A 19,773-nucleotide genomic window follows, 5' to 3' on the forward strand; every position below is an offset into this window, starting at 1 on the left:
GAGATTCAGTCGAAAGATGGGTGAGATGGGGGGAGAAGTGGAGTCATTAGACAGCAGAACAAAATGGAGTGAGATGAGAGAGTCTGTGTTGGTAAGATCTGGAAGGAGGAGACTTAAACAAAGCTAAAGTGAATAGAAACTGGATCACAGGAAATGGTAAGATGGAAATTACTTTTGGCTTATTCATTGGTATTTTTTGTTGATTTATGATTAAAAACAACAAAAATATAAAATAATACATGAGTTGATATCTTGAGACAGGCTATATTTTGTTAAAAAAAAAAAAAAAAAAGGCTGAAGCTCCTCAAACTTTCTGCATGATCCTTTCCTTTATCTGTGGTATTGGTACCATTTACTGAATGATAAGCTGGAGTCTTGTAAGTTATGGTGCCAGTTTAAAATGCCAATAAAACCAGATGTACATGAATTTTGGAGACCGGGGCGGCTTAAGGCAATCTGCTGCTTGAGGTGAGGGATGTGATGGTGGCTTTTCTCCCTCTCTCTCCAAGGCACGGCACAGGCCAATTCAGCTGGTGGGGGTGGGTCACCTTGGAGTCTGGCATTTTTGGTGATTTGAAATCCTGGGGAAGGGGGTTCCCAGAAGAGTGTCAGAGAATGTAGTAAAGATAATATTTCTAGGACTGTGGCAACTCTGTTAACACTCCCAAGAAACCTATTATCTGCACCCTGGGAAGTTAGGAGACGCGTGAATGGTGAAGGTCTATGTGTAGGGCACTATCTCAGGGCTGGTACAAGGGTAATAGGCACTCTAGCCAAACCTTAAAGCTTTGTTCTCCAGCCCTTCCCATACACAATTAAAAATTGTGCTTTAATAACAGAATTTACATGAAAAAGGACATTCAAAGTACAATCTTATGAGATAAAAATATCAGTTACAATATTTATATTATATTCATATGCACTTTTATAATGCCAACCACCAAACCATGCAAAAAAGACACTTGGAATCCTTATGGTAGAGGTCTTTTTTAAGAAGTGTTGGGTGTGGGTTTGGCCCTCAGATAACCATGAGTAAACTGAACTACAATTATAATATAATAAACCTCCCATACCAAAACAGCACAAACTACCAGCACTCAAACAGTAACAACCCTACCAATGAAAAGATAACACTGAAAATATCAGGCCCTAAAACGTCAATACACCTATTATTAAGAAACAGGCCAAGCCAAGCTTCTATACATCCTTATACAAAAATTATAAGCTAGCTGATTACCTCAGCGCAGTCACCCATGCAGAACACAAACAGACCCTCACCAAAGTACATAACGAGCCATAAAATATACATATAAAATATAAATAGAACGTGCAAACAAAAACTGAACTGGAAACCGCAACAAGCCAGACTCTGTATGCAGTACAACAATGAAAAAACTAAAACATTACTATTCCTCACAAAACATCAAATAAAATTGAGAAAATGTAAAATATCAATCATAACAGTAAAACCATACTAAATAAAAAACAAACCAAAAAAAAACCTCATACAAGTTTTTTTGTTTTTTTTTTTTTAACTCTAACACCAATAAAATATTTCAAAACAGCAGACACGTCAAACACCACCCAATAATTAAAACTAATAAAGATAAAAATGTTCCTATTCTTCTTACCTGGGATTCTTTGGTTTTTGTTTACCCCAAGATTGTTGTGGATTTGTGAGAGAGGGTGTGGGAATGCACAAACACTCTTAACATACACGCTCTCTCCCTTTCATACATGCATCATAATATCTCACACGTTCCCATTGTTTCTTATTTGCACACATGTTCTTGCACATACTCTCATTCATGCCAAGGCCTCTCTTCAGCTTTTCTTTCTTCTGCCACTGGCTGGGTGGGGTCCAGCAGCATCTCTACCAGGGCCTCTCTCTTGCCTTTATTTCTTCGGCTGCAGTGCCCCTCTGGGTTTCTCCCTTTCTACCAGTGCTGCTTCTGTCCTCCAGGCCTGAGATGCCATCCCTTCCCTTCTCCACTCCTTACCCTTCCCACTCTGCATCCTTCTCATTCCTCCATTCACTCATCCCTCTCTTTCATGCTCCCTCTCTTCTGCTTCACTCACCCCTTTCTTTCTTCCTTCTTTCCCCTCTCATTTCTTCCCTTTTTCACTTGCTTGATCCAGTCAGGTATTCTTTCCATGGTGTGTGGTCTTGCCTCTCTGCCAGCGGCTGTGCTTTTTCAGTGTTCTATGGTTCCTCTTTTTTTGAGTGGGGTCTGGCCTCCTGAGTAGTGCTATGCCTGATCCCTCCTTCCCATTAACTCACTCACATCTCCCTTCCCTCCCTCTCACCTCATCCACAACCCCTTTCCTCTCTCTCCTCCAGTCCCTCTTCCTGGCAAGCTGTTGTTCTGCTGACAGAGCTGGAAACCTAACAAGCATGCCATTTTTCATTTGATGGTGGTGCCTGGGAATCCCTACCGGTGCGTCGTCATATGGTGCTGCCACTTCAACGTGGAACTCTCTGTCTGCACAGCACATCAGCAAAGTGCGTGTTCGCTTCATACGGTGAGGGTGGGAGCCATATTGGCAAACTGCATCACTCTCTTCCTGCTAGTGGGGTGGGAACCCCAGCGGCACGTCAACAAACCGTGCCGCGTGCTTTCTGCCTGGAGGTAGGGGGTTTGGAAACTCCCATTGGCATCTCATCTGGTCGCTTCACTGCACGGGACTGTTAGTTGCTTTTAGGCTCAGAAATAAGATGGTCATCTCGGGGCTGTTTTTTTAGGGAGGGGGCATGCTCTGCTTTCTGCTGTTCCAAACTTTTGCGACCTGAGGCGACCAAGTCACCCTGCCTCGTGGTAGAACCCCACCCCTGCTGGAGTCCTCACGGATCCCTTCTTCAGATATGTCGTGTGAACTCTAGTGAGCAGCTTACAACAAAAATACCTTGCTAAAACATTGTATGGCATAGAATATCCAATTAACTGTATTCTTTCCCCCCCAAAGTGTAACTCTTACACAGTATTTGTCATAGTAGTGAAATTCTGCTTAACAAACAGCCGTTATAGCTAAACCGGTTCAGCAACTCATTTTGTATACCATGGTCTAAATGGAGAAAAAGAAAATAAAATGGAAATATTTGTTCTGAAGATCTTATTTGTTAAATTAGTAGCAAGACACAGATGGGTATTGTTCTTATTATGTCTTAATAAAGTGTTGGAAACCCTTTATGAAAGAAACCAATAAAAAATAATTAAAGTTTAGCCTACCGAACTGAAGCTGAGGCATTCCAGGTCCATGTTTCTATCTCTTCTCACTAGCTTCTAGATTAATCGCTGCACATTTTGCTCTCTTGCCATCTGCTAGATACTTGGCATTGTCATAGAATGACAGGACGCAGAGAAGCATCTTATCTACAAACAGGTTTTTTTTTCTTTTGTTTGCTTTTTAAAAAACATTTTTCTCTAAGGCTGGTTAAATACATGACCTGTGGCAACAAAAGTTTTTTTTTTTTTTGTTTTGTTTTTAAATTATATCGGAATATTTTTGGCTCCTTTGAACTGCCATTATATTTGAGACAGAAAGGAACCATAGGAGGCAGCAGAGGTTTTGCAATGGCTGCTCCTGGGTCTGTGGTCGGGTGCTGCAGCTTTAATATATTTTTTGTGTTCCTGAAATATGAAACTTGTCATGGGAATTTTCATCCTTCTACCTCCCATCTCCAGGGCCAGTGCCATGAAAAGTTTATTCCAGCCATATGCTATCCAATATGTTTTTTTTCCTCAGATGCTTTAATTAAACAATCATTTTTGAAGGGGCAGACAGTGTTGATGCTGGATTCTGAATAAGCAGGAGACACCATATCATATCAAACATCATAAAATAATTCTCCAGTGTAATTCAGGAATTCTTATAAAAATGCTATTTTGTGTGTTGTAAGATCAGATACAGCCCTGACATACGAGACAGTGAAGAATGGAAACCGCCTGTGTTTAGTTTTTGAGTTGTGAAACAGGTTTATACAACTTTAACAGCATCTGCCTGCCACAGTTAAATTTTTGTGTCTTCATAGAGCTTAGGGTTCTGAATAACCATGATCTTAAAAACACTTGAATATTCATGCAACTAAACATAAACAATGTATGCACATGACTGTATATGCAGTGTGCTTTGACGTTGTGTTCTGTATGAACAATGCTGTGTTTATTTAGGAAGCAAAGTGGGGAATGTCACAGACTGGTAAACAGCCTAATAAATAGAGCAGAAAAAGAATAAAATTATCCGCCATCTTGCCAAAATGTTCAAGGTGTGATTACAAAATTAAAACTAGACACTATAATTCATAATAAAACACAAACAATAACACAAATACAATAAAATAAATCAGGTAAATAAATAAGACATCTTAGCCTGACCATCATAAAACCTAACTATAACCTCAGAATCAAGCATGAACATAACTTACATAATCAGCTTTCAGATCATTTCAGAAAAATTAAAATGATCACATTTTAAAAATAGCTCCCAACTGTATGGGAAAACAGTCAGGTCTTTAATAAATGATGGAAAATAGGATAATCTGATAACAAACATATCTCTTTGGATAACTTATTCTAAATAGCGGGAACCATAACACTCAAATTTGAATCCCTCTCTACTGTGTGACCTTAATCAAGTCACTCAAACTCTGTGTTGATAAAACTTTGATTGCCTGTTAATAGCATAAAGGGTACTTGCAGCCATTGATTTATCTTGTACTCCAGCATATAAACTGACAGCTTTGTACAAGTAATTATATTCGTAGTGCTCCTTTGGAGGCATTTTATGGTTCGTAGAGCAAGCACCAGAGGTACAGTACTTAGTTACTAGTTGCAGCAGTGAAGGATATAAGAATTTAGGAATAAAGTGGGGCAGTTTGTGTGTTAAAGCCACAAAGCATTCTGGATATTATCGGATCAAACTGCTCAGATCAAATACAGTGGACTGGGAAGCAGCTCAGCATATGAAGCTTACAGAAATGTGTTGAGCAATTCCAGCTTCTTTACTAATTTTTGTTATTTTAGGGGCAGTTTCCTAAGCATAGAATGCAAGAAAACAACATTTGCTATGCATCGTTCATGGTTTTTAGACCTGGCATTAACAGCATTTATCCATTGGGCACTGTAGTAATAGTAAACATTCTGGCATTTTTATAACCTTTCTGCACAACACAGATGTTTTAAAAGATAATAGTAGCTCAAAAATCTATTTCCAAAAGTTCAGGAAATATTGTTTACACTGAAAAACTAGAAAAGTAATCACACTTTGATCTTTAGCCATAAAAAGAATGATGTATCTAAATTTTGAAAGCATTCCTATGTTTCTAGGAGTCATTAAGGCACCATGTTTTGAACATAGTCAAGTCTTAAAAGATATATTTTCTTCTGTACGCCCCTTTTTTGGAGGTATTATCACAGAAAATTGAGATCACTCGTAGTTGTGTAAATCATTCACTTTTCCAAATAATTTGATTAAAAGCAACTTTTGTTTCTGAAGTTTTCAGAACAATGAGAAAATGTGCTTACATGATAAGGTGATTTTATTTTACCTAGTGATTATTCTGAAATCCTTAGTAATTTGTTACACCCATACCTTTCCCCATTCCTCCCAGGATTGCAGTTGGATACGGACCATATATAAAATTCCTTAAGTATATTTTTGCAATAGTATTTACACTGAGCCAGTTTAAATGTGTTATTGATATAAAAAAATCTTTTTTACAGAGGCTGGCCCATCTTCCCTTGGTAGCATGCTTATGCCAGTCCAAGAGACTGAGTGGGACGAACTTATCCGTACTGGACAGATGACCCCATTTGGCACAAAAGTCCCCCAAAAAGAAGAAAAAAAGCCACGCAAGTTGATGCTCAATGAAACTTCGGATTTTGAGAAGTATCTAGCGGACCAAGCTCAAATAGCAGCTGACCGGAAGAAATCCATTCTTCAAAAGAGAGCAAAGAAGAAGCCACAGACCACTGTTAAATACCAGAATTCCCAGGTGGACAGGAAGAAAGCAAGCTTGAAAGGTTGGGTGACGACCAAAACTGATAAGCGCTTGAAAAAACACATGCGGAAACTTCAGACCAAGGCCCTTCAGATCCAGTTTAGGGCAGGAATTCCCAGAGAGAAAAAATGTCCCCTGCCCAAAAAGAAGCCAAAAAGAGTTCAAGGCGATGAAAGTGAAAGTGGAGAATCGGACTGGGTGCCAGACGAAGAGGTCCTCAACCTGGAGGCAGAAGATGAGGATGAGGAAATTGTTTTTTATGAGGAGGAAGAGCCTTCAGACTATGAACTGAAACCTCTGCACAGAAGAAATATATCAAAAAGAATTGCCACAAAAGAACCAGAAATAGAGGATGATTTTTTCCCTAGTTCTGAGGAGGATGAGGAAGACACAACAGGAAAATTCAAAATTCAGAGGTGCAGGGATGATGGAGATGAAGATTTGTATAAACAAAGATTAAGGTTGGTGCAAGCAGGGTAATTTCTTTGTTGCTGAAGATGTAAGGTTTATTTGTGCTCTGAATGTGTTCTCCTTGTCCTCAGTGTCCAGGGCATATGGAAGTTAAGATGAAATTAGAAAACTTATATGGGGGAAAAGGATGACTCATTGAATTGACAAAAGGGTGCCAAGTCTTTTATTTGTAGATGTGCTTGGGTATTAAACAGAAGTGGTATATACCAATTAGTGGTTCCTGACCTGTATTGAATGAATTGCTGGTAACTATCTAGTTCTCAGGGAACATGTCTACATCCGTAAATCCATCATCATAACTGGCACCTTTCCTTCCAGTATTAGCAAAGAAGCTTTTACTCTAACTATTTTCATAATCACTAAGTTCTCTAGCGAAAGCTTAAAAAAATTTTTTAGACCGAGTCCATGAAAATGTGCAGTTATAAGCTAGCTTTTGTGGCAGGTAAAATAGGGTATTCTTTATCATCCGTGCTAGACTAGTCCAGATAAGTGGGTTAAGTCCCCCTTGCCAGCAGATAGAGACAGAGGGGATAGGCTCAAAGCTGATTTCACTCCCCTTATAGGGCTCTGTTGCTGCCTTCAGCTTTTCACTATTTTCCTGTCTCCAGCAGATGGTGCAGACGTGTGGACTGATGCTGCAGCTACATGAAGGCTTCAGGCCCAGGTTTCCAGTAGAGTGTAGGCTGAGTCTGGGTGGTGGGACTGATTCTCCCTTCCCTCTTGGGAACAGACTTATGGGCCGATACAGTACAGTGCGCTCCGTTGGAGCCCTTGGACGCGCGTTTTCCCTTACCCCTTATTCAGTAAGGGGCGTGAGGATCGCCTGGTAACATGCCTACCTGGTGCAAAGGTGGCGGACCGCACGCATCACCTAGATAGGATTTTAGACAGTGCTGGGGAGGAGCCGGCTATCGTGGTACATGTGGGCACCAACGACATAGGAAAATGTGGGAGGGAGGTTCTGGAATCCAAATTTAGGCTTTCAGGTAGAAATCTTAAATCCAGAACCTCTAGGGTAGCATTCTCTGAAATGCTCCCTGTTCCATGCGCAGGTCACCAGAGGCAGGCAGAGCTCCGGAGTCTCAATGCGTGGATGAGACGATGGTGCAAGGAAGAGGGATTCAGTTTTGTTAGGAACTGGGGAACCTTTGGGGAAGGGGGAGTCTCTTCCGAAGGGATGGGCTCCACCTTAACCAGGGTGGAACCAGACTGCTGGCGCAAACATTTAAAAAGGAGATAGGGCAGCTTTTAAACTAGAACAAAGGGGAAAGCAGACAGTCGCTCAGCAGCGCATGTTTCAGAGAGAGGTATCTTCAAAGGATACTAATGATGCATTAGAATTAGGGCATCCCGACAGTGAGGTTCCAATAATAAGAAAAATAGTCCAAGTGCCTGTAACTAAAAACTCACCTGAGCTAAAAAATTCTAACTTATCCCTATCAATTAAAAAGCAGAATGAAAATACAAACTTTGAAATGTTTGTATGCTAATGCCAGAAGTCTAAGACGTAAGATGGGAGAATTAGAATGTATAGCAGTGAATGATGACATAGACTTAATTGGCATCTCAGAGACATGGTGGAAGGAGAACAGCCAATGGGGCAGTGCTATACCGGGGTACAGATTATATCATAATGACAGAGAGGAGCACCCGGGAGGCGGTGTGGCGCTTTATGTTCGGGATGGCATAGAGTCCAACAGGATAAACATCCTGCATGAGACTAAATGCAAAATTGAATCTTTATAGGTAGAAATCCCTTGTGTGTCGGGGAAGACTATAGTGAAAGGAGATTACTACCATCCACCTGGTCAAGAAGGTGAGATGGACAGTGAAATGCTAAGAGAAATTAGGGAAGCTGGGAGGAAGTGACGTCATTGAGGCAGATGGCTGCTTAGCTTGAGAGCTCCTGAATCACCCGAATGATTAATACTTCCAGACGCCCAAACATTTGGAATTTTATCTGAAAAACGAAGCAGGAGTATATAGAAAGCCTGAGGGATGGCTGGGAAGAAAAAAACAATTGACTTTCAGCAATTCTACTATCGCAAACAAGTGGAGCGGGAACCAAGGGAAGTCGCAGCAGATATGGAGGACGAGCATGACCAGGAATCGGCTGGGAACAATGGAGACGAATTTAATGTAATGGCGGATGAAGCGCTGACCCGTACTGATTTTCGGAATTGGTTCTGCGCACTCAGGCAAGATTTAAAAACTTATAAAAAAGAAATACATAATATGTTGGAAGACTTTAGGGAAGAACTCTCTGCGTTAGGAAATAAAATTGATGACGTCGATACCAGGTTAGATGGGCAGACAGAAATTACAAAAACTTTGCAAGATTTATGTCAAGAGTTGCATGAAAATAATTCAGCTATGCGGGCTAAGCTGGCAGATCTGGAGAATAGGGCATGACGGGGAAACCTTCGGTTCCGTGTATTCAGGGAAACTGAGGAGAATGCAGATTGCACGGCAGTGGTGACACGCTTTTGCCGGTTTTTGTTAAATAACGAGGGAAATAATGATTCAGCCGCAGAGATGCCCATACTTATCGACAGAGCGCATCGAGCTTTAAGACCTGCCAGAGCTAATGTGTCGCGAGACATAATAGTAAGTTTCCATGAATATGTGCAAAAAGATAAAATTTTCACTACGGCCAGAAAACAGATGCGATGGCAGTGGGAGAATCAAGAAATTTCAATATTTGCAGATTTATCGCAAGCAACGCTACAAAATAGATTTGAACTGCGAGAAGCTACACAGTTTTTGAGGCAAGCAAATGTAAAATACAGATGGCAGCATCCATTTGGACTCATGTACATGTGGGATGGAGTCTCTTCCCAAATACATACCATGCACGAGGTGGCGGCCATCTTAGGAGCTAAGGGATTCAAGCCCTCACAAACAGCAAGACCGGATCATCGGAAAACTGGTGCGAGGGACCAGCACCCCAGATGGCAACGAATGGGGTCTCGAAATAGTCGTTTGAAAAGGAATTCTGATGCTAAAAATACTACTCCAGCAGCAACCTGACACTGCAAGTACATAAGCAGAACTTTATAGTATTCAATAGCATCTGTTTTTTGGAAAGAATGCGGTGATGGATGCCAGCAACTTGCTGGCATCCAGCCAGTATCAAAGTTTAATGTTGAGTTGAACAATTCTATTATATGGTACAACTTATCTGTAATATGTTTCAGTTATGAACACGATTGGGTGTTTAAAATGTTCTAAAGTTTTGTTATTCTATATTGGGAGATGGGAGTTTCGGACAGCTATATTCTTCCTCCATACGGCAAGGAGTATGAATCTGCATGGAGGTTTTCGCAGATTCTTGGGGGGGGGGGAATGGGATATGGGGAAGCACTGCAACGGGTTCCTAACCAACCTGGGAAAAGAATGGTTATTGTTAAGAGGTATGGATATTTTGTCTTTAAAATTAATGGTTATATCCATTCTCAATTTTGTTCAATTTCAAGTACATAGATGGGTTTCTACTAGAGGAGGCGCTCTCTTTATGGTTGCCAGCGGACTCTCTTTTTTTATTATTTTAGTATGGCGCTTATCCGCATTGGATCTATCAATGTAAAAGGTCTCAACAAACCATTTAAGAGACGTCTATTATTTAAAGAAATAGCACATCAGCGTCTCGATCACCTTTATACAAGAAACCAAGCACATCATGAGTATCTTACGAAAGCTAAATCTGCGCCTAACCAATATTATGTCCCTTGTACTAAGGGAGCTAAGTATACAGGAGTGGGGATTTTGTTTTCTGCAAATTTTGTTTTTGAATGTAAAACATGCATTAAGGACCCTGAAGGTCGATATATTCTGATGGTGATACTGGTAGATGGGGAGCAGTACACGCTACTCAATATTTATGCTCCCAGTGATGACCAAGACCAGTTTTATGATAAACTGGTAAAGCTGTTAATGGACAAAGGATAGGGGGAGACTTCAAGCTAGCTCGAATCCCTCACGTAGATGCTTCTAAGGGATATGTGTCTGCCCCCTCTAAATACAGGAGCAGCCTGCAAAGGTTAATGGAGGCATTTCAACTACTGGATGTTTGGAGGCACAGAAATCCGCATACTAGGTCCTATTCTTATTATTCACCCACTCACAAATCATATTCTAGGATTGATTATTATCTAGTGGACAAGGGGTTTTCACACCAAGTTACTACTGCAGATATACTGCCAATTGCGTGGTCTGATCATGCCCTTATTACCATGTCTGTAAATTTCACCTCTTAGGACAGGGGTTCACGATTTTGGCGACTCAATGAGTCCTTATTATTAGATAAAGATTTTAATCAAACTCTTATACTGGAAATAAAAGATTTTTTCCTTCAAAATGATAACAGTACGGAGCCCCCTGTGGTGTGGGAGGTGTTTAAGGCATATATAAGGGGGATGCTCATCTCAAGGGGCACATACATTAAGAAGAAGAAAATGGGGGAGATCAGTCTCTGCGGGCTGTGATTGTAGATTTAAGTCGCAAACACCAAACATCAGGTAATCCAAAGATTTTGCATCAGTTGTCAAATACTAGGAAAGATTTAATGAGGATGGAATCTGAAAAGATGGCTAACTCGCTACAAATGACTAAATAATATTACTTTGAGGGGGTCAATAAGGCGGGGAAACTGCTGGCCAATCAGCTGAAAAAAATTCAATACCAAAATGTCTCCAAAATCAAAGGACATGGAGATCTCATATTAACTAATAATACTGATATCAGAAATCGATTTTTAGATTTTTATGCTGACCTATACAGTGCCAATCAATCCATCTCCTAACAGAATGTGGATACTTATCTTGAGGGAGTTGAATTGCCCACTCTGTCAGAGGAGGCACAGCTTGACCTAGAGACTGAAATCTCAACTCCGGAAATTTTGGAGACTATTACATCTCTCAAAATAGGCAAATCACCGGGACCAGATGGTCTGACGGCCACATTTTATAAGCAATTTGGACCATATATAGTAGCACACCTGCAGAAAGTTTATAACTCCCTAAGGGAGGGCTCCTCCTTCCCACTTAACGTCAATCTTGCCGGTATTACAGTTCTACCAAAACCGGGACATGATCCCACTGTATGCGGCTCGTATAGGCTAATTTCACTGATTAATTTAGATCTTAAAATATTAGCAAAAATTCTGGCAGGGAGAATAAATAAATATATCACTAAACTAATTCATCAGGATCAAGCAGGATTCATTCCCGGCCGGCTAGCAGGGGACAATATTAGTAAACTTATCAATTTAATGTGGATAGCCCACTCTAATAAGTCTGAAAATCTTTTTCTGTCTATAGATGCTGAAAAAGCATTTGACATGGTGCATTGGCCCTTTTTATTTGGTGTATTAAAGAAAATGGGATTTGGCCACTTTTTTTGCACGTGGATCCACAAACTATATGATGGGCCTAAGGCATGTCTCAAAATAAATGGAGGGTATTCTAAACATTTCACTGTTGAAAGAGGTACTAGACAAGGTTGTCCTTTATCCCCAGCTCTCTTTGCTCTTTTTTTAGAACCACTGACCATAAGTATAAGAGAGAATCCACAGATACATGGATTTCAAGTGGGAGCTCAGACTCATAAACTGTGTCTATTTGCTGACTATGTTATGTTTACCATTCGGAGACCTCATGAATCTCTTACAGGCATTGAATATGAAATCAGAAAATTTAGTGAGGCCTCCGGATTTAAGGTGAATTGGGAGAAGTCGGAAATCTTAAATATCACGTGCTCCCAAAACACTGTGGATGAGCTACGCCTTTCACACCCTTTTAGATGGCAACTAGAGTTATTAAATACCTAGGAGTTAAACTAGCTAGCCATCCCAAAGAAATATTCCAACTTAATTATACACCCCTCATACAGAAAATTTATCGGGACTTGGATATATGGACACGCCTTCCGAATTCGTGGTTGGGGCGTATAGCACAGATTAAAATGAATATCCTACCACGTTTTATGTATTTTTTTCAATCTCTTCCCATGTCAACGGAAGATCTTCAGTTTTATTTGGAAATGTAGGCCTCCCTGAGTAGCTAGATCGGTTTTATATATGTCTAAATTAGATGGTGGGCTTGGGGTACCGAACTTGCATTGGTATTATGCTGCAGCTCAATTAAGGCCATTAGTGGTATGGCATGATACGCAGGATCTTAAACATTGGGTGACCATAGATCAATATCATATGGCTGGTATGCCACTATCGGCTTTGCCCTGGCAACCCCGGAAAACCTGGAGACCATGCCCAGACATGCTACCTACTACTCGACATACGATGTGTATATGGGACCGGTGGAAGAAGAAACTAGTAGGGTGCAGGAATTACTTTTGTCTCCCAACTTTTTCATAATATATCCTTCCAACCCAGTATACCCCCTAGAGCCTTTCAGTTGTGGAAGGATCTGGGAATTTCCCGACTGGATCAGTTGGTGGGGGATGGGAAACTAATCACCTTTTCTGAGCTATGTAAAGACCATGGGCTTCCGCCCCAGGAATTTATGGCATATATTCAAATTTCACACTTCTACAGGGGTACACTAAAGGAGGAAGGCCACACTATGGTAAAAACCTTGTTTGCTCCACTCCCTACCTGATATCCAAAATATATAAAATATTGAATGACCCTCCGTCAATTCTACCTTCCTTTATGAGGTTATGGGAAGCGGATTTACCACCTACTTTTGAGTCGGAGGCTTGGTCGCATATTTTTTCTCAAATTAGCAAAGCCTCTATAGCAGCAGACATTATTGAAAACGGAAATAAAATCTTATACCGTTGGTATATTACACCTGAAAAGTTAAGTAAATATTATACTGGACACCTGGGTAACTGCTGGAGGAGATGTAAGGAGTTGGGTACGTTTGTTCATATGTGGTGCTTGGGCCCGTGTATTGTAATTATATGGAAACGCCTGCAAGATCTGTTGTCAAAGATTTTGAATGCCAAGATTGACCTGTCAATGGACTTTGCACTTCTTCATAACACAGACAATAATGACTCTATATCTGAACATACTTCGTGCTTGCAAGCGTGTATAGCTCTTCGAATGGAGATAGCTTCCTCTTGGAGGTCATCCAAAGGCCCTCCATTCTCGGCTGTACTGAGTAGACTGGATCGAGTTTGTACCATGAACAAGATCACGGCGTATAAAAGACAAAAACCTCAAACATTTCACCATACTTGGGACCCATACTTACATTGGAGAGGCACTAAAGATGGATAAGACAAACCATTTTATGTTCTCTTTTTACCTTTATTATTTTTAATTATCTTTTATGATGTGAGAGTGGAACTAGAGCTTCGTTCAGTACATATGCTGATTATGCTTTTTGTACTAGGTTGGAAGAGGGAGGGTGGGGGGAGGGTAATGTGGATTAAAGTGTGTGGTGAAATGTATTATTCAATGTATGTATTCTTTGGGTTTGTTATTCAACAATAAACTATAAATTAAAAAAAAAAAAGAAAGAAATTAGGGAAACTAACCAAATTGGTAGTGCAGTAATAATGCGAGACTTCAATTACCCCAATATTGACTGGGTGAATGTATCATCGGGACACGCTAGAGAGATAACATTCCTGGATGGAATAAATGATAGCTTTATGGAGCAATTGGTTCAGGAACCGACAAGAGAGGGAGCAATTGTAGATCTAATTCTCAGTGGAGCACAGGACTTGGTGAGAGAGGTAACGGTGGTGGGGCCGCTTGGCAATAGTGATCAAAATATGATCAAATTTGATTTAATGACTGGAAGAGGAACAGTGTGCAAATCCACAGCTCTCGTGCTAAACTTTCAAAAGAGAAACTTTGATAAAATGAGAAAAATTGTTAGAAAAAAAATGAAAGGAGCAGCTACAAAAGTAAAAAATGCCCAAGAGGCATGGTCATTGTTAAAAAAAAAAAAAAAAAAAAAAAAAAAATACCATTCTAGAAGCACAATCCAGATGTATTCCACACATTAAGAAAGGTGGAAAGAAGGCAAAACGATTACCGGCATGGTTAAAAGAGGGGGGGGGGGGGGGTGAAAGAAGCTATTTTAGCCAAAATATCTTCATTCAAAAATTGGAAGAAAGATCCAACAGAAGAAAATAGGATAATGCATAAACATTGGCAAGTTAAATGTAAGGTCTTGATAAGACAGGCTAAGAGAGAATTTGAAAAGAAGTTGGCTGTAGAGGCAAAAACTCACAGTAAAAACTTTTTAAAATATATCCGAAGCAGAAAGCATGTGAGGGAGTCAGTTGGACCTTTAGATGATCGAGGGGTTAAAGGGGCACTTAGAGAAGATAAGGCCATCGCGGAAAGATTAAATGATTTCTTTGCTTCGGTATTTACTGAAGAGGATGTTGGGGAGGTACCCATACTGGAGAAGGTTTTCATGGGTAATGATTCAGATGGACTGAATCAAATCGCGGTGAACCTAGAAGATGTGGTAGACCTGATTGACAAACTGAAGAGTAGTAAATCACCTGGACCGGATGGTAAACACCCCAGAGTTCTGAAGGAACTAAAAAAAAATGAAATTTCAGACCTATTAGTAAAAATTTGTAACCTATCATTAAAATCATCTATTGTACCTGAAGACTGGAGTATAGCTAATGTAACCCCAATATTTAAAAAGGGCTCCAGGGGCGGTCGGGAAACTACAGAAAGGTTAGCCTGACTTCAGTGCCAGGAAAAATAGTGGAAAATGTTCTAAACATCAAAATCACAGAACATATAGAAAGACATGGTTTAATGGAACAAAGTCAGCATGGCTTTACCCAAGGCAAGTCTTGCCTCACAAATCTGCTTCACTTTTTTGAAGGAGTTAATAAACATGTGGATAAAGGTGAACCGGTAGATGTAGTGTACTTGGATTTTCAGAAGGTGTTTGACAAAGTTCCTCATGAGAGGCTTCTAGGTAAAGTAAAAATCATTGGATAGGTCGCGATGTCCTTTCGTGGATTACAAACTGGCTAAAAGACAGGAAACAGAGTAAGATTAAATGGACAATTTTCTCAGTGGAAGGGAGTGGGCAGTGGAGTGCCTCAGGGATCTGTTTTGGGACCCTTACTGTTCAATATATTTATAAATGATCTGGAAAGAAATACAATGAGTGAAATAATCAAATTTGCAGATGATACAAAATTGTTCAGAGTAGTTAAATCACAAGCAGATTGTGATATATTGCAGGAAGACCTTGTGAGGCTGGAAAATTGGGCATCCAAATGGCAGATGAAATTTAATGTGGATAAGTGCAAGGTGATACATATAGGGAAAAATAACCCATGCTATAGTTACACAATGTTAGGTTCTCTATTAGGTGCTACAACCCAAGAAAGAGATCTAGGCGTCCATAGTGGATAACACGTTGAAATCATCAGGTCAGTGTGCTGCGGCAGTCAAAAAAGCAAACAGAATGTTGGGAATTATTAGAAAGGGAATGGTGAATAAAATGGAAAATGTCATAATGCCTCTGTATCGCTCCATGGTGAGACCGCACCTTGAATACTGTGTACAATTCTGGTCGCCGTATCTCAAAAAAGATACGGCGACCAGAAAGATACGGCGACCAAAAAAGATACTCCTCCCTCTCTGCCATCTACTCTCAAACCTAAAGCTTACCCATTACCTCTATGCAGACGACATACAAATCCTCCTTCCGATCACAGAATCCCTTCAAAAAACTATCACGTACTGGAACGAATGCCTACAGCCCATCAAAAACCTACTCTCAAGCCTCAACTTAGTATTGAATGCTAATAAAACCGAAATGCTCATTGTCTCCCAGGATCCACGCACAATCTCTTCCAGCCTTTCTCTACCTAACACAAACAACTCGTTCTCATCCGACGTCAGAGACCTTGGAGCATGGCTTGATAATCATCTAAACCTAAAAAAGTTCGTAAACAATACCACAAAGGACTGCTTTTATAAACTGCAAGTCCTCAAAAAACTTAAACCTCTCCTTCACTTCTCCGACTTCAGGCTAGTACTACAATCCATCATTCTTTCCAAGCTCGACTACTGCAACTCCCTGCTACTAGGTATTCCCGCAAACACTATCAAACCATTGCAGATGGTTCAGAATTCAGCAGCAAGAATTCTAACTAGCACTAACAAAAAAGATCATATCACCCCAATCCTTCAGAACTTACATTGGCTCCCCATTAAACAAAGGATACTCTATAAGGTACTCACTATCATCCACAAAGCGACAAACAATCTAGCCCCCATTACATTAAGTTCTCAACTCCAACCGCACACTTCCTCCAGACCAATCAGAAGCGCATACAGAGGAACACTGCATGCTCCGCAAATAAAATCATCATTGAGCAAACGAGCGTTATCTTCAGCAGGCCCACACCAGTGGAACACGCTTCCCCCAGATCTTAGACTAGAACCCAGTCATCAAGAATTCAAAAAAAGACTGAAGACTTTTCTCTTCCAACAAGCTTACCCAGACACTTAATCTTACCGCGACTGACAGACTTCCTAATTACCAGGCATCCCTTAACTATGGACACTGTATCAAGTACTTCTTTTAAGAATCTGAATCTGGACAATTATCTTTGAGCTCAAAAATTCACTTTATTTCTTATATATATTTGGCATTGCTTATATTTATATTTATTGCTACTTTAAATAGTTATACTTCTTATATATAATATTATATTTCTTTATTTATTACCAGTTAAAATATTATTACTTTAATTAGCACTATGTTAAATTGTCAACCAGTTATACTGTTCCATATGTTATACGGTTCCATGTAAAGCTCCGCTCTCTGTTGAGCAGTTCTTCGTTTTATGTAAACCGGAGTGATTTGTAGCCCCTACAAGAACTTCGGTATATAAAAATTAAAAATAAATAAATAAATAAATAATTGCGATGGACAAGGTACATAGAAGGGCTACCAAAATGATAAGGGGAATGGAACAACTCCCCTATGAGGAAAGACTAAAGAGGTTAGGACTTTTCAGCGTGGAGAAGAGACAGCTGAGGGGGGATATGATAGAGGTGTTTAAAATCATGAGAGGTCTAGAACGGGTAGATGTGAATCGGTTATTTACTCTTTCGGATAATAGAAAGACTAGGGGGCACTCCATGAAGTTAGCATGTGGCACATTTAAAACTGATCAGAAAAAGTTCTTTTTTACTGAACGCACAATTAAACTCTGGAATTTTGTTGCCAGAGGATGTGGTTAGTGCAGTTAGTATAGCTGGGTTTAAAAAAGGATTGGATAAGTTCTTTTGCAGGAGAAGTCCATTACCTGCAATTAATTAAGTTGACTTAGAAAATAGCTACTGCTATTACTAGCAACGGTAGCATGGAATAGACTTAGTTTTTGGGTACTTGCCAGGTTCTTATGGCCTGGATTGGCCACTGTTGGAAACGATGCTGGGCTTGATGGACCCTTGGTCTAACCCAGTATGGCATGTTCTTATGTTCTTACTATTATTTATTGAGACCTTATTTGGAATACTGTGTACAATTTTAGAGACCGTACCTTCAAAAGGTAACAGGGTGGAGTGGATCCAGAAAGTGGCTAATAAAGTGGTCACTGGTCTTTGTTCCAAAACATATGGGGAGAGACTTAAAGATCTAAACATGCACACTCTAGAGGAAAGGAGAGATATGATAGAGACATTTTAAATATCTCAAAGATTTCCATGCACTTGATGAAAGCTTCTTTCAACAGAAAGAAGGCTCTGGGATGAGGGTGAAAGGGGGTAGATTCAGAACTAATCTTAAGACATGTTCCTTTACAGAGAGGGTGATGGATGCTTGGAACAGCCTCTCTGTAGAGGTGGTGGAGGCAAAAAACTGTATCTGAATTCAAGAAGGAATGCAAAACATACAGGGGATCTCTAAGGGAGTGATAAGAATTATAAAGCTAAATTAATTGGATGGATAGGCAGACTGGATGGGCCATGCAGGGTTTTTTTGCCATCATATTTCTATGTTTCTAATTGTATTTATTTGCTGTATCTCTTTGGGTGATTTTTATCTGGAAAGTGATTTGATAAATGCATATAAATGAAATGAAATAAATGAGAAGGGGTGTGAGGAGAGAAACGGGTTGAGGGGAAGGGAGTGTGGGTGAGACTGAGGGGTGGAGCATGAGTGAAAAGAATGGAGATTAGGTAAGATAAGGGGAGGGAATATGAGGGAGTGGAGTATAGGGAGTGAAGGAAGATGGATATGAGAGGGGAGGGAAGAAGAAATAAGAGTGTTTGGAGGTGGGGGTTATGTGTGGAATGAGTGTGCCACACTCATCTCCATGCCATTCATCTCCCCAGCGCCTTACCATTCTCCCAGGGAACAAATGCAGGTGGTAGGATTCCCAGGGGTGTAGCAGATTTGCCAACTTCTTGGGGTATCAGTAAAGATAGATGTAAAACAGCAATAAGAGGAGCTAAAAAGAATTTAAGAAGCTAGCCAGAAAAGCAAAATCTAATAATAAAACCCTTTACAAGTATATTCAAAGTAAAAAGTCTGTAAGGGAGTCCGTGGTGCTGCTAGATGACAGACGAGCAAAAGGTGTGCTCAGGGAGGAGAAACTGAATGACTTCTTTGTCTCTATCTTTACAGACAGTGATATTGGGGTCATACTCACACCTGAAACATTTTTTAATGGTAGTGATTCTGAGCAACTAAAACAAATCTCTGTGATAATGGAGACTATAATAGATCAAACCAACAAACTAAAGATTAACAATCAGCATGCCCAGATGGCATCCACCCTAGAGTCCTAAAAGAACACAAACATGAAATTGCAGACCTGTTACTAGTAATTTAATACTTATTTAAAACAGTCATAATACTTGAAGACTAAAGGTGACCAATTTGATGCCTTTTTTTAATATATAATTTTAAATATAATAACCCAAGCATTCACTGGCAAACAGAAATAGCCAATTACATGGTAATAATCACACGGAAAATAAAGAAATAGGAAAATCACATCCTAGCTAACAGACCACCATAAAGAGGAGGAGGACCCAGAAAGGGAGTAATATAAAGGAAAATAATTAATTCATATAATAGGTAAAAAGATCTTCCAGTGAGAAAGCTGTGTATCTGCCAAATAAAGATAGAGAGCTCACCCATACCAAGATACCCTCCAACAAAAAAGAAAAACACCCATTAAGCTTGAATCGGAGCTTGAGAATTAATAAAGGATCTAAGCTGAATAGGATACAGGAAAACCAACTTCTCTGAGGAAAAATTAACAATACATTTACATGGAAAATGCAAAAAGAACCGAGCCCTAAATCAACAACCTCTTGTCGCATA

At 40.0% G+C, this 19,773-nt stretch overlaps 1 protein-coding gene across 1 annotated transcript in view; it reads left to right on the forward strand.

Moving 5' to 3' along the window:
• ERCC6 (ERCC excision repair 6, chromatin remodeling factor) overlaps positions 1-19,773 on the forward strand; it is a 211,735-nt gene that overhangs the window by 5,472 nt on the left and 186,490 nt on the right. Inside the window, exon 5 of the mRNA XM_029609617.1 lies at positions 5,721-6,459. Coding sequence (XP_029465477.1) covers positions 5,721-6,459 — 739 coding nt within the window. The remainder of the gene's footprint in view (positions 1-5,720; positions 6,460-19,773) is intronic.

This window comes from Rhinatrema bivittatum, chromosome 7 (genome assembly GCF_901001135.1).
Source record: "Rhinatrema bivittatum chromosome 7, aRhiBiv1.1, whole genome shotgun sequence".
Lineage (NCBI taxonomy): Eukaryota > Metazoa > Chordata > Amphibia > Gymnophiona > Rhinatrematidae > Rhinatrema > Rhinatrema bivittatum.